The sequence below is a fragment of the Bos indicus genome, chromosome 10 (assembly GCF_029378745.1).
Source record: "Bos indicus isolate NIAB-ARS_2022 breed Sahiwal x Tharparkar chromosome 10, NIAB-ARS_B.indTharparkar_mat_pri_1.0, whole genome shotgun sequence".
NCBI lineage: Eukaryota > Metazoa > Chordata > Mammalia > Artiodactyla > Bovidae > Bos > Bos indicus.
The window spans coordinates 45,618,575-45,630,313 of NC_091769.1; the positions used below are offsets into that span (position 1 = coordinate 45,618,575).

The following is an 11,739-nucleotide window of genomic DNA, read 5'->3' on the forward strand; positions in this document are numbered from 1 at the left end:
CCCACTCTTGAGGCTCCCACCAGCTGTTTCAGTTTTGCCTTAGTCCTCACTGAGCCCCAGCTCCCACCTGACACTTCTGTCAGGCACCTTTCCCTACCCCCTCCACTTCAGTGTGGGGACCAGGTGGCCTGGACCTACTCACCCTGCCTTGACCGAGGAAGAACCTAAACACAGACACATACTGCATGTTTGCATGGCTCACAGGGAGTCGCTTTCCTCTCACCTCTGTGGACTAATATCTCTCTTTCTCTCTCTTCCTTTCTGTGTTTTTCTCTTCACACACTCTGTAGCTGCCTGAAAATGCTCAACCTGTGGTGAGTCCCTCTCTCCAGTTCACATGCTCGGGGAGTGGACCAGGCTAGGTTGGGATTGGCAAAGCCAAACAAAGTGCCTCAGGAACACTCAGTGGCTTCCGTATGCCGCCTCGTGCTGTCCCCACCCAGGCCGGGGCACTAGATCCACAAGGTGGTGACGGGCAGGCCTGTACCTGGGAATTCATCTGTTCCCTCTCTCCCTTCAAACCCACCACACTGCTGCCTCTTCCTGTCAAAACAGTATCCCACAGTATCCAAAATTGGCTCTTCATTTTCAGCTGAGCAAATTTTTTTTCTGAAATTAACACAGCCAGATATTATCAGACAGAGAGGGACAGAGGTAAGAAGACTGAGTTACTGTATCAGTTGTATAATCAGAATCTAGTTAGTTACTCCTCACAACAGTCATTGCCAGATAATCTCACATTCTGTGGCTTGGTCTCTTAACCTTGAAATTAGCAGGTTTGGAAAAATCTGTGACTTTCTTTTTTGGTTTAGCTTGTTTTTCCATCTGTAGAATATGATTCTCTCTGAGTAAGAGAGCTACTTCTTAGGAGAAAGATGGACATTTTGTTGTTGCCGTTTTGAGTTTTTTGTTTGTTTTTCATTTACTGTCTTTTTTTTTTTTCCTGCTTTTCTCTCCTTTTCCCTTCCTATCAACATTTAGTGGGCCATGGACTGACTTGACTAATGAGATATTGGGGCCTCTTGTTTGCACCCTCAGAAAAGGTTCCTTGAATGCATTTTTAGTAACAGCATGAGGTGTACTAAAGGGGAAGCCCTAAAGATTCTGTGTTGGCTGAGGCACATTCTTGCTGGAAGACAGAGCGCCCTTCCCACCTCTCTCCCTGGACACGGCCTTGACTTTCCAGGTGCTTGTGAGCTGTGGTCTGTTGCGGTCTGGAATCCCCCCCACATTGTCTGCACGCATGGGATCATATTCTGTGTGGTGGTTACAGTCTGCTGGACTCTGTTCTGCCTTGTTTCTACTGTCTTCAGTGACTGGGTTGGGCACCAGTTTTTACCAGTCTAAGCCAAGTTGCCTGCATGGTTTCCCCAGTGGCAGGGTGTATTGAAGATAACAGTTGGGTTTGGTGGAGATAGAATTTGTAGTATTGCAATACCAAGGGGTACATTTGGCCTATTTATTTACCAGACATGTGTCTGTGTAATCTGACATTGTCGTGGTCGATACTTTCCTGTGAGATGTCAGTCACACGATCCTAACTGCAGAGGGCCTATCGTGTGCTCCTCTACTCTATGTTTGGAACTCTAGGGGGTCCCAAGGGCTTCCCCAAAGAGCTTAGGTGCAATCTGCCTGGAGAGGTAAGACATACATGCTTGAAAGGCCACATGTTATTGTCCCTTGAGAGGTCAGTGTCAACAGGGACGGTTAAGGAAGACTTGATGGATACTGTGGGGCTTAAACCCACCATTAGAGCAAAGGAAAAGTGTACCAGTACAGCAGAGAAGCATAATACAGGAATAGCTGAAGGGAGAGCGAATCAAAGAATCAGCTGGAAGAAAACCCAAGACCCAAGAAGGGTTCATCACTTGTCTTTCATCCTCTTCTGAGAATAAGACGTATGTATGGAGTCAGTCAGTGGACTGGTCTGGTGTCTGACAAAGTTTTACAAGTCCTATTGCTGGTAGTGCCCACAGAAACCAAAGAGTCAAAGAGTAGATTGCAGAGACCATTTCCTCATGGGTAGAAAATTATTAAAAGCTTCTGCTACTGCTGAAGTTCTAACTATAAGTAACTAACAAAAATTAATCTAAAGCTCTACACCAGAGCTTATACTCTCCTCCAGTCAGGTGAATTCAGCTTTGCACATCAGGTTATGATATGCTTATCAGTAGATACTAATTTTTATGGCTTGTCCTGGAGGAGGTGAAAGAAAAATTCTATCATTTGAATTGGACCAAAACAGTATTTTGAACTTTTTAATGATTGCTCTTACTTTTTTGAAAACACAAAATCATTATCTTAGCACTCTCCAAAAAGAATAATAGAAATTGACTTAAATGTTAGGGATCCCTCTGAAAATCATGGTCACCAGGGAATGGAGTATTGGTACTCCCATGAGATTTCATTCACCTTATTTAATAATTTCTGGACATTCATCTTGAAAAATGTCTGTTTTCTAAAGCATATGTACAAAAAAAAAAAACCTTTTTTTTTTTTTAATCCTTCCCCAAGGATATTCCATTAAAGACTGAAAATAATCAAAAGTGTTGGTCATTTTTATTTAAAAGAAATTATGCAGTCTCTAAATACAAAGGACACTTTGTTTAATGACTATATTGCCACCCATTAATAGTACATCACGTGTGTCATCATACTCTTAGAAAATCTTTTTTAAGACTCTCTTATGGACTTTCCTGGTGGTCCAATGGTTAAGACTCTCCCTGCCAATGCAGGGGACACAGACAGGTTCGACCCTGCTTTGGGAAGATTCCACATGCCACAGGGCAGCTAAGCTCGTGCAACACAACTACTGAAGCCCTAGAGCGTACAAGGCACAAGAGATGGCACCGAAATGAGAAGCCTGCCCACTGCAACTAGGGAAAGCCCTCAGGCAGTAACAAAGATCCAGCATGCCCAAAATAAATAAATAAATAATTTTTAAACAAAACAGCATTTTTTAAAAATTGTTCAAAAAGTGTTTTTTTTAAAAAGCCTTTCTTAAGCACCTGCTTCCAATATCTCCATGTTTAATTCATTCAGATATGGTTAAAGCCCATCATTTTTCTGTGTAAACATCAATTTCTGCATTCTAGGAAGACACTTTATCCAGATTTTTAATAACTAGTCCATTGGGTAAGGGAATACCAATGGGTCTGACTGAAAAAGGAGGGAATCTGAGCTACAGCGGAGGACTTAGGTGCTTAGGGAAGTAAGCAACAGCTCTTTATTTCTTTGTGAATACTTTTGATGTTAAACCCAAAAGGATTAGGCAAAAGAGCCAAAGACAGTTTCTGAGAAAAGCTTTTCTTTCAAGGATCCAGCAATCCAGAGTTACACTTCAGCTTCTCTACCCTCCATCATCGGGCATCTTTGACTCACTCACCACTTTCTGCCCCTGGTGTTCTCATTTTTTATGCATCAGCCTCCTGGAAAGGACATCTTTTGTACCAGCTGTGCCACAGTCCTCGTCACCCTTTTTTGGAATAGTCACTGCCTGAGCAAGAGCGACTTCCAGTTCCAAAGACTGCAGTCCTGGGGCGGGGGGTTACCCAAGCTCAGGGATGTGGTAGAGCTGTGGCTGTCACCCAGGAGGCAGCACTTGGAGGGCTTATGAAGGGATGAGGCCCAACCCACCACCCTAAACAGGGTCAGTCCTTGAACCCAGCCTGGCCCAGCAACAGCCTCAGAAAGCTGGCTGAGAAGGACCGTGCAACCTGCTGCTTCCTGAACTATGTCACTGATCCTCCAAATGAAGAGTGGACTGTGCTGATTTCAGTCAAGAGATCTGGGCTCACCCCATTATTAGGGTCAGGGCTTCTGCCTACACCAGGTAGCTGACCAGGGCCGGGGATGGAGGGTAGAGAGAATCCTTAATCCTTCATTTGTAGCATCACAAGAGCCTCCTAGAGTTCCAGACGTCATACTTTTCTTGGCATTTGGCCTTAGTTTAGCTTCCATACCCGCTGACCACTAAAGTCGCATTAAATAATTTTGCCTTCTGTATTAAGGGGCAAACAGAGCAGCTTTGAGGATCCCCAGCCTTGGTTCAGTATAAAGAAAGATGGCAGGTTGAGGTGTTAAGACTAGGAAAGAAGCCATCTTCATCCTTTCAAAAACACCTGCCTGGGCCCTGCCCTGCCTGCAGCCCTTTGATGATAGGGTTTGCAATAAAGTAGCTGCTTCCTTTGGCTTTCCCGGCAGACACTGCCCACTGCCTCCAGTGTGCGCACCGTAGATGGTGGGCGGCCCTGAGGGTGGGTGCAGTCCACAGAGGCAGGCAGGAAGCCGTGGGCAGCTGAGGCTGACTTGTGATCTTCTTGTGCTCCAGGTGCTGCTGCTTCTTTAAGAGGAAAAGGAAGAAGACCACCCAGCGCCACAAGTGACCAGTGCCTCCCAGGAGTCCTCAGGCCTTGGGGACTCTGACTCGATTGCACCCGCAGCTCCTGCCATTTCTCATTGGAAGGGACTCCTCTGTGGGGGGAGGGTGGAGATCCAAACCAAAAAGAAGAAAACAGATGCCCCCAGAAGGAGCCAGTGTGGGCAGCCAGGGCCCAGTGGGTCAGTGGCCACCCCTACCTGCCTAAGGCTCTGAGCAGGTCCCAGAGCCGCAGGTCCTCCACTGCTTGCCCGCTGGGCGGCCTGGTTGACTCTCCTTCCTATTGTTTACAGTGAAGGTGTCATTCACAAAAACTCAAGGACTACTATTCTCTTCCCATCCCTTAGTTTACTCCTGGTTCTTGCCCCACCCTCCACCCTCTCCAGCACACAAGCTAATGAGCTGAAGGCTTTGTCTGCTGAAGGAGTTTAAGAGGCTGGGGGTGTGGCCAAGAAGGTGGGAGGTAGGTGCAGGCCCAGCTGGAGGAGGACCTCTGCCCACCAGGTGTGTTGGCGCAGCTCCCTCTCCGTGCCTGTGCAGCCTCCACCCCCAGCTGGCCGCGGGGTGCAGGTTACTCCCTCCATCCCTCTTGTGAAGTTACACTGTAGCACGCAAGCTGTGAGAAATCTGCAGTCTACTGTCCCTGCGTGTTGGCGCTCTTAGCTTTCTTGACAAGCGAACTGTGTTCTCCAGACAGTAGTAGTAGAACGTTGCAAGTTGTTCTGAGCAAAGGAAAAGACTGACTTTATTGCACTTTTAGTTTTTTTTTCCCCTCTTTTTCGTTGTCGTTTTAACACAAAAAAGAACCATGGCAGATGCATATTGTGTCTGGTTATATTGGGATTTTTTACTTTTTTTCTGTTTGGAGGGGGATGGGGCCAGCAGCCAAGCCATGCAGAGAGAACATGGGTCTAGAGGACGTTCTCCGTGGAAAGGGCGGGGTCCGCAGCACCCGGAAGAGGAGGAGCCAAACTCTGCCCTTCTGAGTGAACGCTCAGGTTGGCAGGGAAACATACTTGAATTTTCATTCGTCTTCTGGGCTGCTGAAGAATGTCCCTCCCAGAGCCTCTTGACCTCATCAGCCTGCAGTTTGGACAGCCTCGCTCTCCAGCACGTGGGAGGAGCCGGCCAAGCCAGACTGCGACCAGGAGTTAGTTCATCCCAGAGAAGGAGATGGTTAACAAAACCGGAAATATCTGTTTCCTCCACTGCCAGGGACTTCCAACTAGATAGCCATGTGACTTCTTTAGTGACTCGGGGGACAGAATTAGTGATGAAACAGCCACCACCATATTGCCACTTAGTGGACAAGAAGGAGGAAAGTGATCCTGCCTTCCAACTGCCAGAGGAAACCTCAGGATTTGGCTCATCGCAGGGGCCAGGAAATAAAATTGGTGTGTACTCTCTGCCCCAGTAGATGGGTTACAGCATTTGGGCTGGCCTGCCTGCCTTACCAGAAACCAAGCACCTGCAGATCTCCCAACAGGCCCATAGCAGCAGGCTTAGGACTCAGTACCTAGGGCTCTGAGTGAACAGGAGGGTGGGGCTGGTTAGTGCTGGAAAATTCCAGGGGAAAGGAGACGGAAATGAAAGGTGTGAAGTCATCTCTAGATAAGACAGCCACATGTCTAGAGCCTGTACTCCCCCGGCCACTCTCCACGTCCCCCATGCTGTAGATACACGTGCTGCTGTGAAGGGTCTCAGTTCCTCATTCACTGCTTGAAAAGTCATCAATGTGTGGAGTTAATCTCCTCATCTTGATTTTCATTTGAGTTGAGTGACTTAATCCAAGTAGTGATTTCTCATTCCAGAGATGATCGAGGAGACAGGATTCAGTCCGTCAGAGAATGAGGTCTTGTATCTGGGGGTAGAGAGAGCTAACCATGGGGGAGAGTGACTGGTGACTTAGTTCAGAGGTTTGGGGAACATAGTAGTGCCTCTGGCTTGAAGAGTAGAGCTGTCTTTTGGACTGGAGGGTGTGGGCCTACTTCCTGGTAGTTGCTATTTTCCACAACAGGTCCCTTGATGTATCTTAGTGGAACAGTTACTGGGCTTCACTTGTGTTCCACTGGGCCTTGGCTAGGAAAGACCACTTCATTGACTTCAAATTTGCCTAGCTTATGTAAAGATTGTGATCTTTAATTTTTTAAAAGAAGTTTTCCTGTAAATAAAACAGAATGGCTGGGAGATGCAGGGACATACCCCTTCCCCACAAGAATTTTGAATATTGGGGTTTGCTTCCTTGACATTAGCTGGTGGTTCAGGCACTGTCACTGAAACTTAGATAGTTTCTCATTTGGCATTTGGGTAACTTCTCAATTTGCGTAACTCTAACGTCCTGTACAGAATCTTTTCCTTCCACATTCCAGTATAGAAAAGGCCTGCTTCTCAAGGGAGGGCAAGGGCAAGTGGCGAAGTCTGGAGCATCCCTGGCCCTCCATACTCCACTAGGTGCCTCCCCACTTCCACAAGGAAAGCAAGGGTAGTTCCCAGCTTGGCTGCAGGGCGGGCCCTCTTGAAGCTGGGTTTACGACTTTTGGGGGGTCTTAAGTTTGTTTTAAAGGCTGGCTCTTGGGGGACTGAGCCTGAGCAGTTGTGGGGGGGTCTTCCTAATGCACTATTCTCACCCTCAGCCTCCCACAAATCTCTTATGAGATACTTGATTTTTCATAACAAAGTGAAACACCCAAATTTTTCTGGCATGCCAAGTAATGGCAAGTAATGATCCTCCCAGGGCCATTGGCACTCCAGGGTGGTTCCAGACCCCTGAGAGATTCTATTGTGATCTTTTAAAAAGAGTACCTAAGGAGTAATGTGGCCATCAGTTCTCTCCCCATCAGCATATCTCATCAGGGCTGCCTCCTCAGCCCTGTTGCTATCGTTGCTTACCTCCATTTCTCGGCCAGGTCCTCTGGCATGGGCGCTCCCTGCACCTACTGCCCACCCAAATCCGCTTGCTCCATAGTCCGTGCACTTCCCCCACTTCACAGCCGTGATACCTAGGGGTCTTCTTCGGGGCTGATGGAGTTGTTGCTGAGTTAGCATTAAGCAGTAACAACAGCCGGGGTTCTCCCAAGCCCTGCTGTCCTTCAGATTGCATCCTGAACAGATTGAGGCAAGCAGGCCAGGAATCCGCCAAGATGTAAACGGTCCTCCCCTGTGACCAGAGCGTGACCGTGTCTGTACAGTCTGAGCACATAAGTGTCAACCACTTGCTGGGCATCCCTTGGCGTTCCCCAGTGATCTCACTCCAGATGGCTCCGCAAGGATGGAGCGTGTGCCAGCAGCTGAGTACTCTCATAACTGCCTTCATTAACATGCTCCTGCCATTTGGGGTCTGTCCAGGAGGAAACGGTCTGGGAAGGTACAAAGTCAGGTGACTAGGTTGGCCTTCAATTAAAGCCCCGCTGTACTTTGGAATGCAGGGGCAACAGCAGATAGCAGGATTCTGAGTTTTCCAGAAGGGTTGATTGCCTGTTCATTCTCAGTGAACTCCAAGTTCATAGAAATAGCCCCTACCATTAGCCAGAAGAGGTGTCCATTGCCTCGAAAGTACCTTCCAACTTAGTTCACTGGAAATGTACGTTGCGAGTACATATTCAGTGTTGGTTCTCAGTGTTAGTAACCACTTTTGTTGTCAGAAATAAGTGAGGGTGACATTATGTCAGAGTGGTTACTAAAGATCATAGCCTTAACCTTTTTTTATGCAAAAGACAACCTGTCTCTCTTCCAGTGAGCCGCATGGCCTGCAGTTTTCAAAAATAAGTGCTTTCATGGCAGCCTAGAAAGTACCTCCTCTGAGGACATTGACCTTTCATTTAATGCATGTCTATATGCCTCCTGTGTCCCAGTCACCTCTTCTGTTTCCATATTGACACCAGATTTCATTCTCAGTGAACTGCTCTGCCAATGTTGTCTCCAGTGTCAGAGCCATGTTAGGGCTAGAATTTCTCAGATCAGGAGCTTGCAGTGCCATACAGCCAGCATTGCCTTTGCTAGGCCACTGCCACCATCCCCACCATTGATCCAAGGTGGGCAGATGAATTCTAGAAACCTTTAGGGGGCCAGGATGACTCGGCACCCCATCTGGTTTGATGTGAACAACAGGCACTTTTCTCTGGAGTTCTTGCTTTTGCCAACTCCAGGGCTCCAGAAAGGTCCTGCCTAGAGGCTGACAGCCAGTGAGTCCCAGTCTTCCTCCTTATGGTTTGCTAGGAATCAAAATGGGATGCCTGTGGGTTGTTGTTGTTTTTTTGGTGGGGAAAGGGAGTGATTTTGTTTATGAATAAGGAAACCATGGCCCTTTTGAGGGTTTGCAGTGTCTTAAGCAGTGTTTTAGCCACAAGTAAGGAATCTTGGAAATCTTTGATCAATTAAGCAGTCTTAAAAATCTGTTTTTCCTAATTCCTTTTGCAGGTGACTGAGTGCAAAAGGTTTCTCCATTGTATTCAAAATAGTAAGTAGGTTCCCTGGATATAGACAGTAGTAGTTGACATATTTCCTTAAAAAAGCAAGCAGGAAGTCCACTCCAATGTGTATTTGTAGCTCAGCTTGTATTACAAAGGAAAAAAGTGAACGTGTACTCTGTATATTTCTAGTTTGGTTACCAAACTCCATGTTATAAAAGAACCTCAGTTCTGTGGACGGAATTTATTTTACTGTTGTTCTAGTACTCCTCATGATCATCTTCCCAGTGCCATCACCACCTTCATCCATGGTAAGAAGCGGGGATGCCATGCAGTCGTCCCAGTAACACACAAGAGGACAGCTGTCCTGACTGCCCCTTTCCCGCAAATCCCCTCTTTCAGAGCAGGTGAGACATTTTCAGTGATCCCCTTCATGAGCTCCAGACCAAATCCCAGGCCAGCCCTTATACTGAAAGCTTTTCTAAAAGGCTTATCAATCTGTTAGGAATGTCTCAGGAAGACGAGCCATTTCTTGGGGGGAGGGGTGGGGGAAGGGAAGGGCTATACAGATGGGTGTGTGTGGTTGCATTTGTATGCCTGTGTGTGTGTGTGTTTGCATATGCCAGCGCTCATCTGTGTCCATTTCATTTCCATTAAGACTCACAGCCCACCTTAAAAAAAAAAACAGCCCAGGCTGCTGACCATGTGTTCCTGAATATTTTCAGAAGTAAACAAGAAACAAGTGAGTTTCTAGTGTAGCAGCAAGCTCTGGGAATGAGCCCCCATTTATCAAGCAGAAGAGTAAACAGCAGGAAAAAAAAGAAGATGAAACCAAAAATATTATAAGCTCCCCGCCATGGAAAATAATGTTGATTCAATTCCCATTGGATGTATACATGCTCTAATTTATTATATTATTATTTTGTCTGTTTCTTACATCTTTGCCCATTGTACTTTTAAAAAGATGTTGGGATGTTGATTTCAGTTTTTTTTAAGACTAGATAATGTATAAATCAGCTGTGGAAATGAGTTTTAATTGATGTGTGGATGTGATTATTGTTAAATGCCTTTTTTTTTTTACCTTTTATTTTAGATATGTAATATTGTTTCATAAACCCTGGCACTGGTCTGCAAAGCTCAGCTGTGAAAATGAAACTTGTAGTATTTTTAAACATGAATGTCAATTTCAGGTGTATTTGAAATGGTTCCTCCAGGAGAGAGATTTGTACACCATTTAGTAAAAACTCCTCTGCAGAGGAAGTAGCCTTCTTTGAAGTGAATGGAAACGGGCCTTGATATTATCTCAGAGTAGCCCATTTCCTAGGGCACCATGGAAAACACAAATGTGATCTTTAAGTATACCTCTTCTCCAGTCTGGGGAGGAAAGGACTCAGTTTGCACCCTTTTTGTATGTAAAATAAAATGTCTTACCTTTCTTGGCTAATTTTGCTTGGTTGATTGGTTTGGTTTTAACCTCTCCTGGTTCATTTGTAACTAAGTATCTAGCTAGGACTAACTTCAATATGATTGAAGCCTCCAGGAATGAAAATAATGCCTGACATTTTCACATCTTGCATCATTCTTTTGGGTTGAACATTGCCCTAGCCAGTGCGTCACTTTAAAGATAAACATTTCTGGAAGAATTTGGACATTCATCACTTACTAGTTCCTGTATCCCTGTAGTTCTTCAGTGCTAGAATACCAGGAAGTTAAGATCTGCTCTGAAACAACTAGGAAATGGCAGCTTTGTAATTCTGCTCTGCTAATGAGGAACATGGAGAAGGCAATGGCACCCCACTCCAGTACTCTTGCCTGGAAAACCCCATGGACAGAGGAGCCTGGTAGGCTGCAGTCCATGGGGTCGCGAAGAGTCGGACACGACTGAGCGACTTCACTTTCACTTTTCACTTTCATGCACTGGAGAAGGAAATGGCAACCCACTCCAGTGTTTTTGCCTGGAGAATCCCAGGGACGGGGGAGCCTGGTGGGCTGCCGTCTCGGGTCGCACAGAGTTGGACACGACTGAAGCGACTTAGCAGCAGCAGCAATGAGGAACATCTATACAGACAGAGGTGTAACTATGTAACAATCTAAACTCACCAGTGCATATTCAGCACAAAACTACCACCAATCTGGCCAAGATTGTCTGGTTCCAGTTTTTTCTATTACTACTCAATACTACTTAAATGGTCTTTCTTCACTAATGAAAAACACCTGTAAGATCATCATTAGAGTAGGCTTCCTTGGAGGCTCAGTGGTAAAGAATCCGCCTGCCAATGCCGGAGTGAAAGCTAAAGTCGCTCAGTCATGTCCAACTCTTTGCGACCCCATGAACTATACAGCCCGTGGAAGTCCCCAGGGCAGAATATTGGAGTGGGTAGCCTTTCCCCTCTCAGGGGATCTTCCCAACCCATGGATGGAACCCAGGTCTCCCGCAATGCAGGCAGATTCTTTTACCAGCTGAGCCACCAGGGAAGCCCGCCAATGCAGGAGACATGGGTTCAATCCCTGGTCAGGGAAAATCTGAGAAGCAACTAAGCCCATGCGCCACAACTACTGAGCCTGTGCTCTAGAGTGTGGGACCCTCAACTACTGAAGCCAGCACGCCCTAGAGCCCCTTTAACGCAACAAGAGAAGCTACCGGAATGAGAAGCCCACTCACCATAAGAGTAGCTCCCGCTAACCACAACGAGAGAAAAGCCTGCGCAGCACTGAAGACCCAGCACAGTCAAAAATTTAAAAAAAAAATTTTTTTAAGTCATCATGAAAAACTTCATACTCAGAGCACTGTATCCATCAAGCTTATTCTTTCCCCAAAAGTCGGGGGTTGGGGGGGGTGGGGTTGCTGATGGAAGAAAGCTACCTTTAGGCTATTTTAGCATTCGTTCCTCTTGTGGAGAAAGGTTGCTTTGAAAACTAGCTTGGTAAACAATTTTTCTCAGCGTGCAACAGCGG

General features: G+C 46.4%; 1 protein-coding gene across 1 annotated transcript in view; it reads left to right on the forward strand.

The window, feature by feature from the left end:
- The window catches only part of CSNK1G1 (casein kinase 1 gamma 1), a 155,116-nt gene extending 144,888 nt beyond the window's left edge, over positions 1–10,228 (forward strand). Inside the window, 1 exon segment of the mRNA XM_019968690.2 lies at positions 4,331–10,228. Coding sequence (XP_019824249.2) covers positions 4,331–4,385 — 55 coding nt within the window. The 3' untranslated portion in view covers positions 4,386–10,228.
- Positions 10,229–11,739: the final 1,511 nt, after the last annotated feature.